Raw genomic sequence first — 23,600 nt, forward strand, 5'->3', positions numbered from 1 at the left:
TTTAGATCATCTAAGAAATTTAGGCGCGTCGAAAACGCGGGTGGTGCGCAGCTCGTTTATCAATTACGTTATGGGTTTTCAGCTACTAAGGCTCCAAGGCGCCAAGTATGCACGTGATTACACGATCAACTTAGATCAAGACTATACCTGCTCTGGTTTAGACTCACCTCGGATATCTGAAAGATTAGTTGTATTGCGATATGGTTCAGGTTTCGTGATATATCTTGAGTGTCATTCGGAAGTACCAATGGCTATATACGATTACGGTGGATTTCTGGCGAAAGAGGTAGATCGAGACTGGGTTCGCTCAATGGGAAACTCAGAGGAAGTATGTAGCAGCGTAGACTGAGATATACTATATCATCAGAAGGTTCATGGGCATATAGATGACTTTATCTCTAAAGTTATACTTGCTATTGTCTATGCCATAGCTAATAAGCAGGATATGCCTGTATCTTCCTAGATGTTAGTATAATCTGGATCATCAGCAGTGTCCCCTTATGCATATAAGTTGGCGTAAGATACATAGTTAATCAGAATTTGAGGTGACCAGAAGAGATATTCAGAACACACGAGGTGCTAAATTAGATGTATTTATCTCTGAACTGCTTTCGAGGTCACTGTATTATTAGTAAGGCTAAGGTATGATACATCCTAGTTGAGGGAAATGTGAAGAGCCAAAAATAGTGGGAAGTAGAACCAGTGTTTCCTACATGCGAAAGTCCATTCTCCGTCAAACACCTATTGACCCGGTGAGTAACAATGCAGGGCGCCTATCAGCACGCTGAGTTGACTGAACAGAGTTCCTTCAGACTGACTATCCTCCATCCTTCAAGTCCATCCGAAGACCCTGTTCACTTTGTTATAGTTACATCGAATCTTTCCTATAATTACCATGATATTCTAGACTACTACGCTGCGCTATACATTCTAGAGAAATACAGCTTTTCCTTAACTGCCCACCCTTGCATCATCAAAGCATCCATGGTTGCTGGCGGTCACGTGGGATACTTTCAGAATGATCGGAACATTTGCCACCGCCTTCTGTTTTAGTGTCAGGCGTTTTTCCGCCGTCGAGCTGTTCCTTTGACATTGACCAGAATTTCTTCTGCATCCTGGGTTTGACCATCACTGCATTGACATTGTTACCGACCATTTCCCTGACTTTGTCCTCAAAATCACTCACCAAACTGTACAGCTCAAGAACCCCCTTACTTAGTGCTTTGGACTGGCTCCAGCACCGAATTGTATCTGAGCTCCGCTGCCGCCCAAGTTTCCGGCCGCGAGCATTTCGTTCTCACTCACTTCCTTTGTCACCCAAATAGCGACATATTCTGTTCTTAGCTCTATTATATAACGATAAAACACAGCCATGTCAGCAGAAGTTAGTTACGCCGCATCACAAATCTTAGCTTCTGGCAGCGAGCGCGACCCGAGCTATAACGATTTCTCCTTCGTCCCCTTCTTACGCAATAGCTTCGGCTTCGGACTGGCCTGTGATGTGCCCGTCTGCAAGGCGTACAGTGAAGGCCACTGCCCCTTAGGGCCAGCTTGCCCCGATCGACATCCGACCCCATCACGAGTGACGACGTCCACGACCACCGCTTCCGGATTGGCACCGTCTACGACGCACGGGTCACTCGTCTGCAAGCACTTCCTCAAGGGGCTGTGCAAAAAAGGACTCAAATGTGAATATCTCCATGAATACAACCTTCGTCGGATGCCAGAGTGCCAGTCCTTTTCGCGGTCAGGCTACTGCCCGAATGGAGACGACTGTCTGTATCAGCACGTGCGGGAGCAGGCTCGGTTACCGCCGTGCGAACACTACGATCGGGGGTTTTGCCCGCTGGGGCCGCTATGTGCCAAACGCCATGTGCGCCGACGCCTGTGCCAGTACTACCTGGCAGGTTTCTGTCCAGAGGGCAAGGGTTGCGCGGACGCTCATGCCCGGTGGATCGAGAACCTACCCAAGCCGTCAATTAGGGTGGAGAAGACTGAGGAGGAATTGGAGCGAGAGAGAATTTTGATCCGGGAGGAGCAGGAAAGAGAAAAGGAACGTGAACGTGAATGGAGGAGTGAGCGGGGACGAGGGGGTGGATTCATGCGTGGTCGTTTTAGAGGCCGCGGACGTGGGCTATAAGCGGGGACATGTTTTGTGGGATTTCTTTTTGGATAGGAAAGAGAGAAGGTTATTTGTTCGTGGTGGATTTAAGCTTATTATTAGAACGTTTGAGATACCCAAGTTCAGCCATTGACAATCTATTCGTATGTATGATCTAGTGAACCATAATGGCGGCTGCTATAGGGTATGGAAGAGCGTATAGAGTATATCACAAAGGAACAATGCCGCGGCCATTGTGTCTGGTTTCGTGTAACACAGTTTGCAGCCACAGATTTGGCTGTCGATTAACGTGACATGGCGTCGTCGTACTTGCAGAAGTGGATGACATCACGACAGCAAGGCCAGTGCATTGCGATAGTTATCCGAGTCACATTTCCTAGTCGTTGTAGATTACTCACCACAACGGAATTGAAGCGCAGAAGATGGTATCTTTTATTCCCCTGATTGGAAATCATTCTTCCACCTCAATTAGAGATCATTCAGCAAGGTCCTGTTCGATCGAACGTTCTGGGAGCAGGGAAGGGGACCATTTGCTAATCATCAGTAAGACTCAGCTAAGTTACCAGCCATGCGGATTATTGGCCCAGGAGGCGTCGGTGGAGCAATGGACATTCGGTTGGACCCCCAGCAACCCCCCACAGTAGCCCTTCCAGAACCAATCACCCGGCGCTTCTCTCGAACCAAATGGATTCTGTCATCGATTACGGATCATTTGGCAAGCTTCCAATTGAATTCCGGTGTCGAGCTTCTCGAATGGAGGGGGTAGCCCCAACCCCTCGTGGTCAACCGTCTTCCCCAAGGAACGCAATCTCGCATATATAAGAGTTCTCGCCTGGTCCGGCTGATACTTCAATTCTTCCTCCATCTCCCCACTACAACTTCCTCAAAACCCCCCTCTACAATAAAATTAAAACCACATACCGTCGCCATGGCTCCCAAGATCGCTATCGTTTACGTACGAAACTTTGACCGTTCTGCTTATCTTCTTATGCGAGACTCAATGGCTAACGAACTGTAGTACTCCATGTACGGCCACATCGCCCACCTGGCCGAGGCCGAGAAGAAGGGTATTGAATCTGCTGGCGGCCAGGCCGACATCTACCAGTACGTTCACAAAGAAACACCGGTGTAAAGCCCAATTGCTAATGGTCTTTCCATAGGATTGCTGAGACTCTGCCTAAGGAGGTCCTGGACAAGATGCACGCTCCTGAGAAGAAGGATCACCCCATCGCCGACCAGGAAACTCTCCTGAAATACGACGCTGTGCTCTTTGGTATCCCTACTCGCTATGGTAACTTCCCTGCCCAGTGGAAGGCTTTCTGGGACCGCACTGGCGGCATCTGGGCCACCGGTGGCTACTGGGGCAAGTATGCTGGCCTGTTCGTCTCCACTGGTACCCTCGGTGGTGGCCAGGAATCCACCGCCATTGCTGCCATGAGCACTCTTTCTCACCACGGCTTCATCTACGTTCCTCTCGGCTACAAGACCATGTTTGCCCAGTTGGCCAACCTGAGTGAGGTCCACGGTGGTAGCGCCTGGGGTGCCGGTACTTTCGCTGTAAGATTTGCATTTATGTCTCGTGGCCATAACATTTGCTAACATATCACTCTATAGGGCGCGGACGGTTCCCGCCAGCCCAGTGCTCTCGAACTCGAGATCGCCGAGGGCCAGGGTAAGGCTTTCTACGAGCACGTTGCCCGTGTAAGCTTCGCGTGACTGCATGGCAGCGAAGAGACCAAGCCCGGGTCGCAGCCTGCCTCTGCATCACAACAACCACAGCAACAACAAAAAGAACAAACTACAAAGACAGAAGCTTCCAACGCTGCGCAGAATGGCCAGCAGAACGCACAGGGTACACAAGGGCCAAAGAAGGAGAAGGGCGAGGGACCTTGTGGTCTTCCTAAGTGTGTCATTTCTTAATCGGCTCCATTGTATACCCACTTGATCTTTGTGCTTTGTTCGTTTTGTTGTTTGTTCCAACGATACCTGACTTGAGGTCTGAAAATCATACATACCTACACATAGTAATAAAATACTTCATGAATATTTCAATAACGAATGGTGTATTGTAGCTCAGTAGTAAAATAGAGGTGGTAAGAAACTCAAAGTAGATTTCTATTCTGTTCATAATCCGCTTCTGAGAAATCTCCGAAAATAAATATTCTGTAGATCTCTAACCCAATTAGAATGAAGGCCTCAGCTACCTAATAATAATTAGCTACTAGCATCGGTATTCAGATTACGCATTGTACATAAGCTCTGTAACTGTTTTCTGCGGGGTTCTGGTACTAGGGCGGTAACCGGCGGCGATGACGATAGAGCTGTTCCGCCTTCTCGTCTTCTCCTCCAACTTAAGCTCTCACTTACTTTCATCTTGTCTTCAAACCCGCCACTGCCTCTCACTATACCTTATACTTTCCCATCGTCATGATTCCATGAGCTCAATCAATATTTAGGTATACCCATAGACAGCATTACTCACTGCCACTCAACTACCTTACACCTTAACTCTTATCAACACCAAATCCTTCCCTATGGCGTCTCGGCCGATCGTTCTGAGATTCGAAAGTCGGAACGGCCAGTTCCGGTTGACAGTCAGCCCACAAGAACTATTTCCCTCACTCAAGCAGAAGGTATGGTTTGAATAACTGTATCAACCGTGTTCCTGCATCTCACCGGGCGCTAGCTGGATGCTAACAGTCCCATTTGTAGATTTTGGAGCACCTCCCTCCAGATACTGAACCCTCTTCGATAAATCTTTCCAACAAGCCCATAGGTACCGGTGGAGACGAGAGACTTTTGGACACTCTCGATGGTATTGCGCTTGGAACTGTCGGTCTAAAGTCAGTTAGCCAGTATTGGGTGGTGTCTTTACTGCTCTTGAGCTTGCTAATGCTGGAAGTAGACACGGAGACAAGCTGTACCTTGGCTATCAAGAAAAGCAAAACTTGCAAGACGGCTCTGTAAATGGTAATGCTACGGATGGGTCTTCCCGGCGTCTGAATGGAGCCCCTGTCCCGCAAACCGAAACCGTTTCGATTCGCCCCCAACCTACCTCACCGACCGCTACAATCAAAAACCCCTGGGATGTAGTCCAGCAGTCGCCCCTTGACGATGCGTTGGATAAGAAAGATGGGAAAATAAAGCGCAGCCGTGACATGAAAATGTGCAAGCATGGTCCCAAGGGCATGTGCGACTACTGTATGCCACTCGAGCCTTACGACCCCAAGTACCTTGCAGAGAAGAAGATCAAGCACTTGTCATTTCACTCCTATTTGCGGAAACTCAATGCTGCGACCAACAAAGCTGAGCTCAAGAGCTCCTTCATGCCCCCACTCAGTGAACCATACTACCGAGTAAGACGGGATTGCCCGTCGGGACATCCTTCGTGGCCCGAGGGAATCTGCACCAAGTGCCAACCAAGTGCGATTAGCTTGCAGCCTCAAGAGTTTCGTACTGTGGACCATGTGGAGTTCTCTTCTCCTGATCTTATTAACTCGTTGCTCGATTTCTGGCGTAAGTCCGGTGCTCAAAGGTTGGGATTCCTCTACGGTACCTACGAAGAGTACACCGAGGTTCCCTTGGGAGTCAAAGCCGTGGTCCAGGCGATCTATGAGCCACCTCAGGTGGATGAGATTGATGGCGTCACGCTTCACGAATGGCACAATGAGAAGGAGGTGGACGAGGTCGCACGCTTGTGTGGCCTTGAGAAAGTCGGCGTTATATTTACTGACTTGCTAGATGCTGGACAAGGGGACGGCTCGGTTGTCTGCAAGCGGCACATTGATTCATACTTCCTTTCGTCCCTAGAGATTACATTCGCAGCGCGGTTGCAAGCCCAATATCCGAAAGCAACCAAGTGGAGCCGGACTGGTCGATTTGGTTCCAATTTTGTCACTTGTGTTCTCAGTGGAGACGAGGAGGGTGCTATCTCGGTAAGCGCCTACCAGGCCTCGGTTGCGGCAGTTGAGATGGTCAGGGCAGATATTGTCGAACCGTCTGCGGAGCCCTCGGTCATGCTCGTACAGTCCGAAGAGGATGACTCTGGGAACAGGTCCCGGTATATACCCGAAGTTTTCTACCGAAAGATTAATGAATATGGTGTTAGCGCCCAGCAAAACGCAAAACCAGCATTTCCTGTTGAGTATCTCTTGGTCACTTTAACCCATGGGTTCCCCACGGAATCCTTTCCACTTTTTGTTGAAGGTAATTTCCCAATTGAGAACCGTGAAGTCATCGGCGAAAGCCAGGAGCTTCGTCATGTCGCCAAAAAGCTCGTTTCCCACGGCGACCCTGACAAGGCGATTCGCGCCGTATCCGACTTCCATCTTCTGTGTTTCCTCCACTCTCTGTCCACATTCAGCCAGGTAGGCAACACCATCATAGATTGGTTTGATGATCGCTATAAGCATTGACACAACAACAGGACGAGGAAGCACTCCTCGGCCGCGTTGCGACAACACACGATCCCGCAGACGGAGTCCAGTTGATAAACACCCCCGGGTGGGCGACGTTGGTAACAATTCTTCAGGAAAGTGGTGAGCGCCCCCCTAAGCGCCCCTGGCTGAGCTCGGCCGATTCTCCACGCGCAGTGCCCCAAGCCGGAAAACGTTTATTCCCCTCAAGGCCTGAATCTCCAAAATCAGAAAGTGAACAGCTTGCTAAGAGGTTCAAGGGAGCTAGTCTAGAGTGACTGGTCGATCCGAGCCGCGTAGCCACATTCCCCGTCGAAAAATCATTCACCCTGCTCCCCTCGGTCAAAGCTGTCATGCCATCAGGCGTCTTGGCCTAGCGTACGCCGGCTGTGCAACAACGTGGTCGTGCCTTGAAGTCTTTCTTGATCTGTTCTCCGACTCCCGCCAACCCTATGCATATATTTCGGCTGGTTTAGATCCCAGGTTGTGAGGCCGGATGTCTTGTGATATAGCTCAAAGATATTAGATGGTATGGATGGAATGAAGCTACGTTGCTGGAAAAAGTCGAGTACCCGAGCTGCGAACTTTCTCAGGGACAACTACTGGTGCCTCAACTGCTCGTGATTCTATAATAGTTGGTTGGATTCACAAGTTTGTGTGGACTGCCTACACTGATTACAGGAAGTTAAGCACGCCTGCAGTTAAGATAACAAAGAGTGCACAGTGAAGTAGACTAATACGTGAATCACACCACAATAGGCCCGTAAATATTAACCTACCACACATGAGGGTTTGCAACAACGCCAACCAGAAAGGGGTAACATACAAAAGAACTAACCCAAAATAAATCGAGAAGAAAATGACATGGAAGAGGAGGCTTGAAGAGGTAGAAAAGAAAAAGACATGAGGGACAAATTACTTCTTCCCCTTACCTTTGACCATCTGCTTCAATCTTTTCTCCACAATTGACCGGCCCTCAGCCGACCTCCACACCTCATGTGGTGCCCCACGAACAATATCCCAGTTCTTGAGATTCTTTGTCACTTTCGTCAATTCCTCCTGGGCCTTCCTCCATTTTTCGCTCTTCCGGACTTCGACCCCAGAACTGATGACCGTCAACGGCGTGTCAGGCATCTGGACGTGCCGCGCGGTCTGTATTTCCGAAGCAGTCATGGATTTGGCTACCAAATTCTCCTGCAACTTGGCCCGGATGACCTTGGCAGTTTGATAGGCGCTACGACCGATGACGCGGTCCTCCCGTGTCCGGCCCTTGAAGATGGCTCCGGCGAGTCGATCGAGACCGAGAGGAGAGAGTACACCCCGAACCCAGAGGATGAAGCCTCGTCCCGGTGAGCCTAGACTGTCCAGGTAATCCTCATGCAGGGTGTCAATGAGCATGATCCCGTCTATCTCGAGGAGATGTCGACTGGCAAAAATGCGACTGTGGATGCCGCCTACTCCGGCGGAGACCAGGACCCAGGGGCCTTCTTCGCCGGCAAGAGCGAGCGCCTCAGACAGTGAGTCGGCTGCCATGCCAGCGGAGTAAGGGGACGGCGCGTTGTCGGACCAGCCGTATCCCGGTCGGTCCCAGTAGCAGTAGCGTTCGATTGAGCCGTTGCGGTACGCATCATCGATAAATGGCTGCAAGGTGTGTTCGACTGGTCCGTGATTACCTTCCAATAAAACTGTGGGAATGGGGTCTCCGCCTTCGGTTTTGCGACCTGGGTTGCCGACGCAGTTTAGATGGACCTGGTAGTGGTTGCCATTGACGTAGTACTTCTTGCCTGGTGCAGCAAGGGAGGAGTCTTGAATGCGGATGATCAACGTTGCGGTGAAGAGGATGGAAACGATGGCAAGGAGCGCCATAATGATGGTGGCAATCAGCACCGCCAGCCATTCTCGGAGGGGACGGCGCGTCTCTTCGCGACCTGTCAGACGCTCTTCCTCTTCTTTTTTACCCCATGCGACGTAGCGGTTCTGCCCAATGGCATAGATGGAGATGAATGTCGCCCAAACGACGGAGGCGATACCCACCCAACCTTCTTCGACACGAATATGACCTACACCCAATATGATGCACATATCAACTAAGAGGAAGACAAATAGAATCGCGCCACATATTGTCATAGGCTTTGACGGTACGGAGAAGAATAGGAGCGCGATAATCAGGTAACCGACTGTTAATGAGGTATAGGCGAAGCTGAAGAATCCGGACCCCCGGGTGTGCATCATCGGCGGGCTGACGAATATGGAGACGAGCAAGAAGGCCCACCATATAAAGCTTATCACGAGGAAGAGTGAGGAGAGGGCTCGTAGAGCTCGAACGCTCCAGAGGTTATACGGAGAGACCTTGCATTTTCAATGTCAGCGGGATAATGCATTTGGTCAACATTTGAGGTGGGGGTTTGTTCAGCTTACTGCAGGATCATCAGGTCTCAGATAAGCGTTATCATCGCGAGGGAGGAGTCTCGTGCGCTCATCTGGCTCTCGATAGTGTGATTCACGATAGTTTCTGGAAGACCCCTCATCCCTTGTCTGTGATTCCTCCCTTTCGGGGTCGTCTTTTTTCTTGTTCCACAGTGCGACCATTGTGTGCTATATTGGTGCAAAATGGTAGATCTTATAGCAGCTCACGGAGTGGATCCTTTGTGTGAAGCAGAAAAGAAAGAGGAAGCAATAGTTCGAGTCCAGAGTAATTGAAATGCCAAAATTTCTCAGAGTTGAGGTGACGTCATGGGTAGGACATGCACCTACAGGATTAGCACGACAAGAGTAAGCTTAAATTTGAGGAAATACTAAGGATCAGCGGGTATAGAGCAATGATGCACCCGGCCTCCATATCAGCGGTAATGCAGGGAGCTGAAACATTGGAATGGTTGGTGAAGTCATCGATTGCTCATGCCCGCATAACCATGGATTGGCCAACATAGCGACGCCAACCAGCTAGAGGACATGATCTTCTGGAAATACAATAGGTGGCTTCTCTTCCAATCGGTAGTGCTGATACCTGGGTGGGATGTGGACGTCATTTTGAAAGATATTGGGTCTAACATGAGGGGGAAGGAGAGACTTAGAAGGAGGAGGACTATAGCAATGGTTAAAGATACTTCCTTCCAGGTCATATGACCACTGAGCAATTCTTCATGCCATGTTTCGATTCTACTTTCTAGAAGAGTCTCGGCACTTGAAGCCGAATAGCTCACCGGCTGGTTACTAGAAATTAAGGTATATAGGTTAAAACAATCCAGGTCCATCCGGTTCAGTATTTCCAGACCTGGGCGTGGTCCCATGACGTCATTGGGGATGAGTGGCCGGCCTGAGGCAGGGAAATGAACTCCTCTCCAGATCAACGTTTTGGATTTATTGTTCCTGTGACACGACTTCCAGGCACAGAAATCAATCACTGTCCGGTCCTCGAATAACCTCAGCTTCAGGACTCCTGGAAACAAATCCCCGAGGGTTCAATTCCCCAGACAACTAAGTACAATAGAATCTCCTCCAGATCATACGGTCCGTCCTGCCGATCATCTAAGAAGATCCATTCATCCCACCACCCCACATGAGCTCCCGTCCACCCTCCCACCAGAGGAAAATAGCGCCCAATTTACCAGCACCAAATATACCATAACCCACCCCCATGAGTGAACTGCAGAAATCCTTCGCCAAAGCAAAACTGGCCAAGCTTCCTCCTGAGGCCCCACCATTCTCCATGCATCCATTCCGCGATGAAGAGGATTCCGAGTCCGCCTCATCAACGGGGACCGTGGTTCCCTCCCCTAGTCGGCAGCTGTTTGCTAGGTCGCGAGGGTGAGTCAATCGTACCCTTGTGATACTGAATTGCTGCTACTGTTGCTTTTGATTGTGTCATTTGTGACTTTTAAATATTAATGCATCTGGGGTGGTCTTCGTTTCTTTGGTATATACTAACGCACGCACCTCAGATCCAATTCCACCGAAACTTTAAATTGGACCGACTTCTTCACTGAAGAGCTGTTTTTCGTTCAAGAGACAGATTCCGCGCGCATAAGACACCATGTATACCTGACTCCACCCACAAACTCGGGCCCGCTCTTCGTCATGCACCATGGCGCCGGTTCCTCAGGGCTCTCATTTGCAGCCTGCGCAGAGGAGATTCGCAAGATCCTCCCCAATGCAGGGATCCTCTCTATCGATGCGCGAGACCACGGCCAGACGTCTACATCCACGGAGACGGGAGAAGGAAAGGTCGAGTTGGACTTGAGCTTGGGGACTCTCAATCGGGATTTGGTTTTCGTTGTCCGTGAGACGCAGTCGAAGATGGGCTGGGCGAGTCTACCGGACATTATCCTTGTAGGACATAGTCTGGGTGGTGCAGTTATCACAGATGTGGCGAAGAAAGGAGAATTGGGTGCGAAGGTATTAGCTTATGCGGTTTTGGATGTTGTCGAAGGTATGTCATTTTTGCAGGAGAAACCCGCTGCTGGATCGCTGGTTAGCCTAGAATGGACAGAAGCCTGCTAACTGCAGATACAGGCTCGGCAATGGACGCTCTACAAAGCATGGAAAAGTATCTTTCTACACGGCCCACACGGTTTCCCTCCCTTGCCTCAGGGATTGAATGGCAGTATGTCTTTATCCTATCTAAATCACAGACCTCTCAAACTTGCCTTGTCTACTGAAGGCATACATACACCATGTCCTAACAATATCAGCACCCGCTCCCGCACAATTCGCAACAGAACCTCAGCTCGAGTCTCCGTGCCTTCCCTCCTCTACGAGGAAACAACGCCCACCGACCCCTCAAAACCATGGGTATGGCGCACTAACCTCGCCGAAACGAAGCCCTTTTGGGAAAATTGGTTCATCGGTCTGAGCAAGAAATTCCTTGAGGCTCGTGGCGGAAAATTACTTCTTCTCGCCGGAACAGATCGTCTAGATAAAGAGTTGATGATTGGACAAATGCAGGGGAAGTATCAGCTGCAGGTATTTCCCGAAGCAGGGCACTTCGTACAGGAAGATCAGCCGGTCAAGACGGCTCAGGTGCTAGTAGACTTTTACAAGAGAAATGACAGGAGTGCTTTGGTACTGCCACCTAAGGTAGCAGATATGCAAGCCTCCGCGGCTATGAAACAGGGAGCCGGAGCTGTTCCACCTTTTGGGAGGGGGCAGGGTTCTCACAAACCATAGATGGCAGTTATCATGTCTATACAGTATACAAATGTACAAAGGCGAAAGTATAATGAATATGACTATCCGTAGATCATCGATACCCATGTGAATGATCTTGTACTTGTACTAGAATCCGATGGGTTATTCTTTTATGCTCACGAAGTTTGTCCGTTGTATCAAACCAATTAACTTAATGATATGATCATGCCTTGTATCTCCAGATGTTCAGCCTGCAAACCGGAAGTAGAATCCAACTAAGAAGCTAATACATAGCTAATTTTAGCTAAGTTGCAACGGCCACCAACACCATCCCATTAGAAACAAGCCAGGGCGCCGTCTAAGAAAAATCCAGCCACCAAATGCATGTGACCATTAATGTCCCCAAAATAATGTTGTAAACCGCAAAGACAATACAAGAAGACAAACAAAATTGTTCAGATGAAAGAAAACAACCGGGTATCTGGCGCCGTTTTGCATAAAATTCATCCTCCCCTTAAGGAAGATAAGCGCCTCCAGCAATGATCAGATTCATGTTGGTGAATTTCACTTTATAGACAGGACTCTTCTTAGTCGGGAAGGCACTGATTTGGTCCGGACTGACGACCACGTCTTTGCCTTTCTTCTTTGGAGCAACTGAGCTTGAGGCTTGTGTACCGGAGGCGGCAACATTACCTCCATCGACCTTGGTGCCTGCACCACCCTCTCCCACTACACGACCTTGTGTTGAGTCTTGAGCAGGGCCGGTGACATCCCATACGCGGACGGTCCCGTCAGCGCCACCGGACACCAACACGGTAGACTCAACGCTCCAGCTTAAGGACCAGATACCGCCCTTTCCATGGCCGCGCATGCGCTTCAAGAGCCTTCCGGGCGCAAGATCCCACAGAAGAATGGATCCGTGGTCATCTGCGGAAGCAAGGAGCTTGCCGTCTCGGCTGCATGTCAATGCCGTGATGTTACCGGTGTGGCCGGTGAACATACGGACAGCATTTCCTGTGGTCACAGCCCACATGCGTACCGTATGATCTGAGCTTCCGGTGAAGACATAGGCAGAGTTCGGGTGGAAGCAAATACAGTCAACATCTTGGTCATGTCCAACGAAAATACGTTGCTGGCGGATATGGTCTGTAACCCAGAGACGGGCAGTTTTGTCATGACCTCCGGTAGCAAAGTAGTGCCCATAGGGACCCCACTGAAGATCCCAAACGGGTTGATCGTGTCCCTTATAGACGACCATGCATTGCCATAGATCCAACGACCACAGCCTGATTGTCTTGTCTGCCGAAGACGAAAGAAGCCAGCGAGCATTTGTCGGTGCTATAGCATTTTCCGTGCGTGTTATAGATGGAGCGAATGCTACAGCATACACTGGTCCCGAATGCCCAACCAGGCGGCGAGAGTTCGATGGTTGCGTCTCGTCCACACTCTCGTAGGTCGATGGGATTCTCTTTCCATCCAGACTCCAGACACGAATATATGACTCTTGCATACCAGCTGCAACGAGCATGTTGTCATCCGAAAAGTCGAGACAGTTAATTCTGGGTAAAATCAGCAACTTTGAGTCCGAAGAAGCAAGGCAAGAGACTCACCCGTCATAAGTATTGTGGAAAGTAAACATGCAAACACTGACGGCTGGCCCAACGCCGCCAGTTCTTCCTTCAATCCGAAATCTATCACGGTTCTCTTTAACCTTCTGAACCTCCATGGCAACGTCACGAGCAGTTGATGGTGGGTAAGGAATATCGGCGCGAGTAGGGGATTCATCATCGTCCTCCTTTTTGATCATCTGGTCGAACTCCTGCACAAGAGTATTTTGGCCTGGGGCCGGTGGGTTTTTGATGTCTTCATCCCCAAGCTCGCCTCTCACATCGGCTTCGAGGGTCTGCTCCATTGGGAGTTTTCCGAGCCTAAGCCTGGGCAAGGTTCCAGCCATAGCGGGGTTATCACCTGTATAGGCAGAGCCAGGGTGATGTCCAGGTATACCCTCGTCTTCAGTAGGGAACGTCTGGCCCGCGCCAGCTTGACCCAGCATGGCGGCGAAGCTGAATCTATCGTCGACGGCACGTTCCTTGGTGATGATAGTGCAGTAGCTGCTCAGAATGGCGGACATGACGGAGCCGCCCTCCTTTTGCTTGCTCTCGAGGAACTGCATAAGGTTCGAGAACGCCGGGTTGCTTAGAACTATGCGATATTTGTTCCCACGATACAGCTTGGCAGTTGAATTATCTTGAACATGCTCTGGTAGAGCGATTGGCTCTAGAGCGCGAACATCCTCAGTGTGTTCAGGCAGAAAAAGGTTCTTGTTAATATCGAAGAATTGCTTCGCATCTTGAGGGTAGAAAGATGTGACCATATTGAGGAAAGAATAAACAAAGAGCGGCCAAAGAACGCGTCTAAGCTCCGGCTACAGAGGGTCAGAAGTAATCTTTACTTCATGCGAACAGTATCCATACCTTATATAGGTCTAGGTTGTCTTCAACCCAGACTTTGAGCAGGTCTGTCGCCAAGTTAATTACATTGTACCAAGCTTGGAGCACCATGACTAACTTACCGAAACCAAGTCTGTACTTGGGACGTGCATCCTCTCCGAGAGGAGGTAAAGGGCGACCGTCTATTTCTTGATTCGCCGACTCCATGCGAAGCATGGCCTCGGTACGACTATAGCCCTTCTTGGCCAAGTAGTCGATGACCTAAGGTGGAGGACGTCAGCATGAAGTTGACAACAGAACTACGTGCGAGTCTGGCAACAAAACAAAGAAAACACAACATTAAGGACGGAGCTAAGATGGAACGCGTATACAAGGTTCCAGTGTGGTATACATTAGGTCCAAACATAAGAGTAGACATGTCACTTTGAGCTTAAGTTGAAACATAGTATGCGATAACACAGATGGGGAGGAAGCTCCACATTTATGGTTTACCAGGACCGCGGGAACGCATACACCTCGGGAAACATAATTGAGTATCCAAATATAATCGCACAGCGACTACTTACTATCTGGTTCAAATTCTGCTGAGACATCGCACCACTGGGAGGAGGTGGAGGGGGACCCGGCGTTGGAGCAACTGGGGTAGTAGCACCCATTGACTGTTGAGGAGGCATTGACATTCCACCACCAGGCCCCATGCTTCCACTTCGGGGCGCAGGGCTCGGGGCCCCGCCTGGAGCAGACATGGCCCTGGATATCTAATTTGAGGAGGCGAAAATGCCTAACCTGAGAGAAATGATGGGAAGATAGTGAGCAGAGGGATGGTGAAGGTCAAAGTAAACGGGAGCTTTTGCAGCGTCACGTTCTGATATTGCACTATATCACTTTGGGATTAGTTTGGTTCCCCGGCTTAGGTAATCCGATTCTAGTGTTCCCCATGCCAACTCACGTGATGCAAGCTTAGCTGCCTTCGCATCTTCATATTGCAGTCCTAGACGGAGCCTTACCTTTTGTATCGGCCTTTTCTCTTTGATTCATACACAAGCGCAACAATGGCGGACAGCAAGGAGGCCGGGAAACCAGACCAACTTTTTACATCGGCGGATCGCATACGCCAATTGAACGAAGTGGACAAGGTAAGAGGTGCTTCGAGCGGAGAAGCAGTACTTCGAGCGACAAACAACTAGACCGTCATGAAAGGCCCAATTGCTCACTAGTGCTTTACAACTACAGGACGTGGCAAGACTAATTCATTCCGCTGGCCTCGCGATACAAGCCCTCACCAACGCCAGATCCAGCGACTCGGCAGGAGATAACTCCCTCGACTCCCACAAAGCTCGTTTCAAAGAAGCTACATCGCAGTATTTTGCTCTCCTATCGTCTATCGACGTGCGATTGCGCCGTCAGGTCTACGCCATGGAAGAGGCTTCTATACTTGCTCCAGATTCGTCCTCCAGGACAGGCGATCTACCTGGCGCGAGCGGGGGAACTGCGGCAGCGGCAAACCCGTTGGATGTCAGTTGGCTGAACAGCCGAAAGGATACTGTAGGCAAGGATAAAGAGGCAGAGCTTTGGGCGGCTGCAAGAGGATTTGTCGAAAAGATTAGCAATCCTGGGGTGCAGGCTGAGAATAATCGTGAGGGGATGGAAGTCGATTGATCATTCATTTCGCACGCACCCCACTTCGAAAGGAACCAACCGATAACTCCCAAACATTGGATATAGTTGTTACAATAAGGTGATCGATATTTGTCACCTTTGCACAACGGTCCATCCCAGGGGGTATTCCTAGTCTCACCTTTGCCTCTCTTTTTACTCTTTTTACTGTCTTGCCGAAGACTCAACGAGCCTCGGCATTTATGATACCCAAACCTACTGAATCAAAGATTCTGTCGATTTTAATATTAAAGATCTTGCACAGGGATACAAAGTATGTTCTGCTGTATAATTTTGATCCCGCAATTTGTACTTCTGCTACGAGTTTGCTACTCTCGATATGCTAGCATTGTCGAAACAATGTGAGTCTTAGATCTCCAGGAACCTTAGCTCGAATCTACATACAATAGGCTAGAAGTGCAATGTTGGAAGGCGCAAAATCGAAGATACACAACATACTACTACCGTGACTAGTGTAGTAGCTAGATAGAGTTGGTAGTCACCAGTGACTACCTGTGCATGGACATAATCATCTCCCGCTGGGTAGCGCGGTCTTTGCTTGCTTCCGATAAGGAAGCCAGGCCTATGACATATTAGTATACAGTGAGAAGACCGTAAATAAGGGAAGCATACTCCGGAGTTCGCCCACAACATCCTTCGCTTTACCGAAGTAGACCTCCTCTATACGCACAACGAGGTTAGTATGTCACTCAGAGATGTACAGCATCTACAATGCAAGCCAAGAACTGTGAAACATACGCAACAGGTTCCTCATCTTCAGCTCCATATCCTCAACGAGTCGACCGACATTAGCAACGTGGCTTGCATCGGACTCAACCGGCAAGTCCACCTCCACTTGTCGGGTCATGTTACCGCTTAGGTCCATTTCGCCCAAAGACTCGGTCTCGTTGGCTAGATGGAGGATAACAGTGCTGGTCAGCTTGTAGTGGGACATACGAGCCCGATCGGTAGCTTCAAACACGTGGATGCTGTCCCATTCTCCCGAGCTCTTCGCACCCGGCGTTACCCCTGAGATGCATCAGCACAAGATCCACCACAATTTCACTCTCTTCCCAGGCATTAAAGACAATCACCAACCCTTCTTCAAAAGTATGACTCCGGCGAAACCATCGTCCAAGTCCCAGAAATAGACGCTGCCTACACCACCCTCGTAGTACAGCTCCCGGTAGACGTCGAAAGCCTCATTAGCCGCCACTTCGAGCTTTCTCACCCTCTCGCTAGGAACGGTTCCATCATCCAATGGAGGATCGAACTCGTTGCTCCAAGGGGAGCGGTAACTATCACCATCCCGGTTGTAGTCGCAGAGCAAGTAGTCACGGTTGGTCTTGGAGCACCGGCGGATCTCGAGGGGCTGGTCAACGGAGGAAAGGAGGTCTTCGGTGAGGTCAGGGACAATAGAAGTAATCGCCTGAAGGTTCTGCTTGGTGTCCCGGGGGTTCAAGCGTCGCAGGAGGTCGCTGGTTGCAATTACAGTCAGCTCTCGGCCTGCGGCCTGAGGTGGGGTACGGGGTTGGCTTGGTTTTCGTATTTCGAGAGGGGTGTAGCATGCATGTTGCAGATTTATGCGTTCGTACGGATGGTGTACTTACAGCGCACTGTCGAATTGAGCGTCAGCCATGGTTGGTAAGCTTCAGAGAATGTCTGGTCGGTATTGTTGTTTACTCTGTTCTCCAGACTGATTTCAAGTTGGCCGGAACGGAGGTGCGTCGTCGGGTGGGTGGGGCCGTGGCAATTGTCTTTTAACCTTAATGCCTAAGAGTGCTTCACTGATAGCGCATGGCTGTTTCAATGATCGGCCTGCCTCTTCGCCTTGAATAACGATTATTTGAGTATCATACTATTCCAGATGCATCGTCAAGGTGAATACCCGATTTTAGGTCAACTTTAATACAATGTGTCCATACATACTCGTATCCTTGAGCCCAAAGCATGAACCGCGTCGCATACATATTTTAATACGTTCGTGGCAGGTAAACCATTCAAGGTTAGTGTAGTGTAAAGTAAGTTATTGCAAATAAGTATCGCATTTATAAATATCTTTAGATGTACTGGGACTTCTTTAAGACCTTGGATTTCCGTGTCTACTAACGACCTATTACTAGTACAATGCCCCATGAATATCCAAAGCATTCACATGAATTCTCTATTTATAAAATCACCCGGGGAGTGAGTGAGAAAGCCAGCCATTCTGCTGACGACAAGAATCCCTGAAATGACGTTTCCCTTCCCTTAATTTGTTTCCTGATCGAACGAAAGCTATAGGAAGAGGGGTATATATCTCAGTGAATTATGTCCGTGGCATGCCGAGCCATTTATCTACCTAAAATCTGATAGATGGGAGAAAACGCTGCGTCAAGTCTTCAGTCTGGAATACCAATGTCTCTCGGACAGCTTTGTCCATTAGATTTCCAACTAGCTTCACTTTTACGTCTATAGCCATGACTCACTGGGAGATCAAGCCTTGCAGCGTTGCTGACGCCCCTGCTCTAGCATATAATAACATGTCAGCCTTCTGGGGAGACCCGACATGGATTCTTTTATGGCCCAAGGGGGTCACACTGGAGTTTCTAATTGAGCAATGTACAAAGCGCTACCCCAATATCCTACTGCGCACACGTCAGGAGGTCCGTCATCAGAAGGCTGTTGATCCTCTTACCGGCGATCTTGTCGGATATGCCCGCTGGATACTGCCTCCTACCCACCTTACGACAAAAGATGGGAGCTCACAGTGGGTGGATGCTCAAGTCCCGGATGTTAGTGATGATGAGAAAAGAAAGTTCCAGCAGTTAGCAGAGCTTGCGTGGTGGAATGGTAGAAGCGATATGCGTTCTATCGATGATATCAATGATGCGGTAATGGACCGTATACTCGCGCAAAGGCCGTATATCAGTAAGTGCGATTTATTTGTTGTTTTCAAGTAAGACCCAGCATTGCTATGTTGCAAAGACTGATACTTGATTGCCTTCTAGAGCTCGATTACCTGGCTGTTCACCCCAAAAATAAAGGCAAGGGAATTGCCACAGCACTTGTTGCTAGCGGCATCAGAGCAGCTCAGTCCATCGATGTGCCCATCGTTGCAATGTCTTATAAGGCAGGACGTGGGGTGTATACGCATCTAGGGTTTGAGGAGGTTGATCGGGTGATTCAGGATGACTCGCAATATGGTGGTGCTGGTGAATATGGGGCTTACTTCATGATATATGGTGCCAATATCTGATCCCAAGAAAAAAAGCCACATATCAGGCTTCATGGCCATGATATGTGATTCATCATCGTGCAGTGTTAAGCGTCGCTTGCCTCTCTGGTGCATACTGCATAATAATTGGCAATAGACTAGTCTCTTGGTTTGTTCATATATGGCAGATATTATCTACTAGCTCTCTCCTCTGTTGAAACAAGTACATAACTTTATCAAATATTAACCTGGGACTGAGACCGATATACTAGTCTACTCTACGTCGAGTAAATGGATGTGAAATGAAGATACGGCATATACATCAGAAAAGTAAAATTCACATTAGTTGTGTATAAAATTGCCAAGTGCATAAGTTCTTTTTACGTATACGAACTATACTCTCTCCGTCAAATTTTGAAACAGACATTGCATGGTGGATAAATCAAGAGCTCTCTGTTGCCGCTCATGTCTCTTTTGTGTCATGAGTTGCAGGAGTGTTGAAGCTCTTATCCGAGAGGAATTTGCAGCCACTGCTTTGACAACGCCTTCTGTAAGAGGAAGCTGTCTCTCTTGAGTATTCGCCAATATGATATTCAATATCGAACTTGGTGCATCTGGGCCCGAATTGGTTGCTGCTGATATGAGCACTGCTTCTGTGATTGGCAGACTCTCCCCCTTCTGCTTAAATAGATACTGTAGAATTGATGCCCCCTCTTTCTGATTACCCGCTGCAGCTATAACGACGTTCTCGGTGATAGCCAGAGTATCCCCTCTCTCTTTGAATAGAATCTCCAAAATACTGCCTCCATACCCAGTGTTGCCTGCTGCAGCCTTAACGACCTCCTCTGTGATGGGAAGACTCTCCCCTATTTGCTCAAGAAGAAGGTTCATCACAAAATACCCCTCAGGATTCCCTGCCGCTGCCCTAACAACTTGCTCTGTAATGGGGAGAGTGTTCCCCTTATGCTCGAAAAGGATCTTCAACAAATCAGCACCTAGGTCGTGATGGTCTGCCGCTCTCCTAACTATGTCTTCTGTGATAGGTAGAATATCACCCGCTTGATCCAACAGAGCTTTCATCGCCGAAGTGCCATCTGGTGACCTGCCAATGCCGCACAAGCCGGACGTCAACACATTATACTTAGACGGAACGGCTATTGTAAGGATATCATGCAAGACGGTGGGATTGGGTGGAACATCCTTATGGTGAAATTTCGCATTCGAGGGTTGTGAGTTGTGTGACTCCCCCTGAACTGTTGCTCGATTCTTTGCTTGCAGAACGTCCGTTGTAGGGGCCCAGTCCCACTGGAGAACGAGGTCATGAAGAACGCTTGCTTCCGAAGGAGGCCCATGTGAATCCCATCCCCTGGTATCATGTAAAGCTTTATGCCGTGGAACCACGCTGCTCATAATAATTCTCAGTCCACTATTCGATATTCTTACAATAGTTGGAGCCGAAGCTCCCTGGAGCAGGCAGACAATGTCACCCGCGCGAATTGGCTCCGCCGGGGTTTGGAGCAGCCACTGTACGCCCGAATTCATGAACTGATACAGTGCCTCTACTGTATCGCGGAATAGAACTTTAACCTCCTGTCTGTCATATCGTGAGCCAGGCGTTGCGACCGACTTGATTATCCCCAGCACATAGCCCTTGCCTTTTATAACTGCTGCCTCTCGGTCAGGCCACGTCTTGACGGAAATATTAGGCGAAATAATATACTTGATCACACGCTCGAAGACCTTATTCCATGGGAGCCTGTAGTCTGGCTTCAGAGCCTCTGTGTCAGGGTCATCAGAACACATGCCGAGCAATGCGTATATTTTATCATGCAAGCAGGAGGCATGGCGAGTATGGTACATATCAATCAGTTCACCTATGGACAGTGTGCCACGTGTGTTGAATTGATAACTAGGACGAAAAACTGCATCTTTAATCAGGTGATACGCTGACTGCACCAAGCCTTGGAGCCTTGGGTGAGCTGTGCGAAGAACTTCTAAGCTCTGCAAGCCCGAGATAAACGCATAACCATTCATCTCCACAGGGCCACACATAACTACAACGTCACGGGCTAGGGCCACCTCCTGGAGTACCTATAACAGACTAGTTAGGAAAGACTTATCAAATCCGATTACAGGGCACCCTACCCAAATTCGTTGAAACCAGGAGCGTTGCACCAGCGCCAGAGAGGACGGAAGGTACTTTTCACTGTCTGATCTATCAGGACAGTAGCTTTTAGGCAAAGGGTCTGAAGAAACATCTTCTGCGGCTTTGCGTATGGCTGCGAATGCGTCACTGCTTTGATCCGCCTCCTCTCCAAGCCAAACTATGACTCGCCAGGCTTCACCGTAGATGGTCCGCATCAACTGGATTTGGTGGGATTTCTCCTGGTCATCTTTTTGATTGATACAGACGGCATCAATCCATAACAGACGTCCCACACTATGGTTCCTTAGACGAAGCAGCACTGTATGGAGGTTTCCAGTGACCCGAAACGGTCTACTGTCTATGAATATAGTTTGTGGCTCGCCCCCCTTGCCCCATACGTAAGATAGGGCTTCATACAGGTGCTGTCCCGCGGAATCTGTCAGAGTGTATTCGATGAGTTCGCATTCCACACGGGCAGCCTTATCGTCATGCGGTAATAGACGGAGGAGGCGAATCTTGGTGGAGCCCTTGGCCAGAGGGCGATAGGTGTATTGGGCCATATCCAAGGAACCACCAGCGTGTGAGTGACCAAAAACTCTCTGCCACATAATGTGTATATAGGATCATGTTTGTCATTTTGGCTCAGTTGGGAGACAGGACCTCGTAGCCGCCGGACATATTCCACTAATGCACACTGGACAGCCTCACTACCAGTAGTGGACCAATAAGATTGCAGCACTTGCTGATGATATGTTATTGCATTAAGCATCACGATGCTCCGTATTTCTCTAGCGACCGAGTGACACCATGCTGCGTAACCAGCAAAGAACGAAAGCTCCTCGGTTGCAGCGGGGCCTTCGTTCTTGCCGACTCTATTGCGTCGACCGCAATGCCCATCGTGGGTATCTCAAAGATGCAGTAGGCGCACTTGCCGACGAGTACCATTTCTACCAGCATTATGATAGCGATAGCGGAGTTCTGTTGTGGCTAGAACAGCCGATCTCAGGTTCTGTGATTTACTGTACGACAGCATCCAGGCCACAGTAGAGCTATTCCACCTTCCAAGGATCTAGCGGGTGGGCTTATCTCTGTTGGATGAGAGCCTGTTTTTAAATCATTCATCAGTAAACTACCTCTCCAAGAAAACACTACCATTCATACATGGCAATCACATCTGCTCAGCCCCTGTAGGAGGTAAGATGTGCTAAGCGGCGGTAAGATAGAAGAGGAACAACTTACAAGGGTTGAGGACAATGGGCGGCCAAAATCGCCAGCAGGGATCAGTTCTAGTGTTGGACTTTTTTTTGTCCCACGCCCTACTATCTCCCCCCCCCCCTTTCGAACTACCGTCTCATTTCAATTTGTTTTCCGCCTTCACCACCATTGCTATCAACCCCATCAGTCTTTTACTAGTCAGGGGCCATGGGTCTCGAAACACCCTCGATCGTGCTCGTCCAGGGCTCCTTTCAGACCCCACTCGTCTACGCCCAGTTGACGACTGGTCTTCGCGAGCTCGGATAGTCCGTCATTCATCCGTCGCTTCCCAGCTGCTCTAATGTGGAGGCTGATGACTTCCCCACCCGCACGCTGGAGAACGACGCACGCGCCATCACCGAAGCCCTGGAGCAGCTGGTGGAAAGGGAAGAAAAGCTGGTCGTTGTTGTAATGCATTCCTACGGGGGCATTGTGGGCGGTACAGCGATTCCCAGATCTCTCACCCATGCTTCGTGTTAGTTAGAGGGGGAAAAGGGCGGTGTTTGGCATTTATTCTATTATGCTGCCTTTGTTCTACCGGAGGGCGCGTCGGTGATGGGAACTTTTGGCGAGTCTCCGAATAACGATGTTGGGATATGCCTTAGCTTTTCTCTGACCTATAGTCCAAGGTTCTTGTGCCTGGCTAAGCTAAACTTTCTTTTCTATTTTTATCCAGCCGAACGGTCGCTTCCGCATCAAGAATGGAGCAAAAACTCTCTACAGCGATCTCCCGCACGCCGAGGCAGCCTTGTGGGAGTCGTGCCTGATACCTCAGTCTTACTTGGTACAGACTACACCCACGACTCGCGCGGCTTATGGGTACCTCCCGTCCACTTACCTGATCTGCAAGGGGGACCAGGCAGCACCCGCACAGTTCCAAGAAGGATTCGCCAGTTTGGCCAGGGCTAAGATTGATCGCTGTAGCGCCGGCCATTCTCCAATGCTGAGCCAGCCAGTCATGTTGGTGCGGAAGATTGCGGCTGTGGTGGACAAGGCGTCGGCAGGAACAGCCTGATTAACTTTGATATCGAGGCATAGTTAGTATCTATTACTTTGAGTGGCTGTCAGATTTTACTATAAACAGGATGCTGACAGGATTGATAAGGTTCGCTTCTTCTGATTGAGAAGCCTACCTACTAAGTTTCTGTTTTGGTATACATGCATATAATGTAATCGCCTTTAGCATTATCTGCCAGGAACTAGGATAAGCTAGTGACTCGCTCATCCTGCTCAC

The 23,600-nt window shown here is 49.4% G+C and overlaps 11 protein-coding genes across 11 annotated transcripts; 7 read left to right on the forward strand and 4 right to left on the reverse strand.

The window, feature by feature from the left end:
• Positions 1 to 1,100: 1,100 nt before the first annotated feature.
• On the forward strand, positions 1,101 to 2,735 carry yth1 (cleavage polyadenylation factor RNA-binding subunit YTH1). Its single transcript, XM_032083593.1, has one exon. The coding sequence runs from the start codon at positions 1,373 to 1,375 to the stop codon at positions 2,138 to 2,140; it is 768 nt and encodes a 255-aa protein (XP_031935564.1). The 5' UTR covers positions 1,101 to 1,372; the 3' UTR covers positions 2,141 to 2,735.
• A 149-nt stretch (positions 2,736 to 2,884) lies between these two features.
• On the forward strand, positions 2,885 to 4,315 carry pst2 (putative NADH-quinone oxidoreductase Pst2). The gene is made up of 4 exons (XM_032083594.1): positions 2,885 to 3,077; positions 3,141 to 3,226; positions 3,283 to 3,679; positions 3,737 to 4,315. Exons 1-4 carry the CDS (start codon positions 3,051 to 3,053, stop codon positions 3,836 to 3,838), a joined length of 612 nt encoding a protein of 203 aa, XP_031935565.1. The 5' UTR covers positions 2,885 to 3,050; the 3' UTR covers positions 3,839 to 4,315.
• A 341-nt stretch (positions 4,316 to 4,656) lies between these two features.
• Positions 4,657 to 7,172, forward strand: npl4 (nuclear protein localization protein 4; the record flags this gene model as incomplete). Its single annotated transcript, XM_032088873.1, has 4 exons — positions 4,657 to 4,755; positions 4,835 to 4,965; positions 5,028 to 6,489; positions 6,549 to 7,172. 4 exons carry the CDS (start codon positions 4,657 to 4,659, stop codon positions 6,813 to 6,815), a joined length of 1,959 nt encoding a protein of 652 aa, XP_031935566.1. The 3' UTR covers positions 6,816 to 7,172.
• BDV37DRAFT_291140 (uncharacterized protein) lies at positions 7,130 to 9,126 on the reverse strand (the record flags this gene model as incomplete). The annotated part of the gene is made up of 2 exons (XM_032088874.1): positions 7,130 to 8,886; positions 8,956 to 9,126. 2 exons carry the CDS (start codon positions 9,124 to 9,126, stop codon positions 7,453 to 7,455), a joined length of 1,605 nt encoding a protein of 534 aa, XP_031935567.1. The 3' UTR covers positions 7,130 to 7,452.
• Positions 9,127 to 10,174: 1,048 nt separating this feature from the next.
• ppe1 (putative ribosomal protein/carboxylic ester hydrolase (Ppe1)) lies at positions 10,175 to 11,703 on the forward strand (the record flags this gene model as incomplete). The annotated part of the gene is made up of 4 exons (XM_032088305.1): positions 10,175 to 10,344; positions 10,479 to 10,966; positions 11,050 to 11,140; positions 11,229 to 11,703. 4 exons carry the CDS (start codon positions 10,175 to 10,177, stop codon positions 11,701 to 11,703), a joined length of 1,224 nt encoding a protein of 407 aa, XP_031935568.1.
• Positions 11,704 to 11,940: 237 nt separating this feature from the next.
• BDV37DRAFT_34047 (putative transcription initiation factor TFIID subunit) lies at positions 11,941 to 15,569 on the reverse strand. The gene is made up of 5 exons (XM_032090486.1): positions 14,681 to 15,569; positions 14,237 to 14,375; positions 14,139 to 14,182; positions 13,275 to 14,089; positions 11,941 to 13,223 (listed from the first exon to the last, which is right to left on the reverse strand). The coding sequence occupies exons 1-5, from the start codon at positions 14,858 to 14,860 to the stop codon at positions 12,179 to 12,181; spliced, it is 2,223 nt and encodes a 740-aa protein (XP_031935569.1). The 5' UTR covers positions 14,861 to 15,569; the 3' UTR covers positions 11,941 to 12,178.
• BDV37DRAFT_33987 (mediator of RNA polymerase II transcription subunit 11) lies at positions 14,749 to 15,977 on the forward strand. The gene is made up of 2 exons (XM_032090485.1): positions 14,749 to 15,250; positions 15,348 to 15,977. The coding sequence occupies exons 1-2, from the start codon at positions 15,167 to 15,169 to the stop codon at positions 15,771 to 15,773; spliced, it is 510 nt and encodes a 169-aa protein (XP_031935570.1). The 5' UTR covers positions 14,749 to 15,166; the 3' UTR covers positions 15,774 to 15,977.
• On the reverse strand, positions 15,570 to 17,542 carry cap2 (F-actin-capping protein subunit beta). The gene is made up of 5 exons (XM_032090487.1): positions 17,381 to 17,542; positions 16,869 to 17,248; positions 16,530 to 16,799; positions 16,404 to 16,451; positions 15,570 to 16,353 (listed from the first exon to the last, which is right to left on the reverse strand). Exons 1-5 carry the CDS (start codon positions 17,407 to 17,409, stop codon positions 16,280 to 16,282), a joined length of 801 nt encoding a protein of 266 aa, XP_031935571.1. The 5' UTR covers positions 17,410 to 17,542; the 3' UTR covers positions 15,570 to 16,279.
• Positions 17,543 to 18,229: 687 nt separating this feature from the next.
• On the forward strand, positions 18,230 to 19,008 carry BDV37DRAFT_276256 (GNAT family N-acetyltransferase; the record flags this gene model as incomplete). Its single annotated transcript, XM_032085531.1, has 2 exons — positions 18,230 to 18,680; positions 18,761 to 19,008. 2 exons carry the CDS (start codon positions 18,230 to 18,232, stop codon positions 19,006 to 19,008), a joined length of 699 nt encoding a protein of 232 aa, XP_031935572.1.
• Positions 19,009 to 19,359: 351 nt separating this feature from the next.
• BDV37DRAFT_291142 (uncharacterized protein) lies at positions 19,360 to 21,720 on the reverse strand (the record flags this gene model as incomplete). The annotated part of the gene is made up of 2 exons (XM_032088875.1): positions 19,360 to 21,057; positions 21,511 to 21,720. The coding sequence occupies 2 exons, from the start codon at positions 21,718 to 21,720 to the stop codon at positions 19,360 to 19,362; spliced, it is 1,908 nt and encodes a 635-aa protein (XP_031935573.1).
• Positions 21,721 to 22,534: 814 nt separating this feature from the next.
• Positions 22,535 to 23,593, forward strand: BDV37DRAFT_291143 (alpha/beta hydrolase; the record flags this gene model as incomplete). Its single annotated transcript, XM_032088876.1, has 4 exons — positions 22,535 to 22,591; positions 22,634 to 22,798; positions 22,847 to 22,954; positions 23,043 to 23,593. The coding sequence occupies 4 exons, from the start codon at positions 22,535 to 22,537 to the stop codon at positions 23,379 to 23,381; spliced, it is 669 nt and encodes a 222-aa protein (XP_031935574.1). The 3' UTR covers positions 23,382 to 23,593.
• Between the last annotated feature and the right edge of the window lie 7 nt (positions 23,594 to 23,600).

This window comes from Aspergillus pseudonomiae, assembly GCF_009193645.1.
Source record: "Aspergillus pseudonomiae strain CBS 119388 unplaced genomic scaffold BDV37scaffold_125, whole genome shotgun sequence".
Lineage (NCBI taxonomy): Eukaryota > Fungi > Ascomycota > Eurotiomycetes > Eurotiales > Aspergillaceae > Aspergillus > Aspergillus pseudonomiae.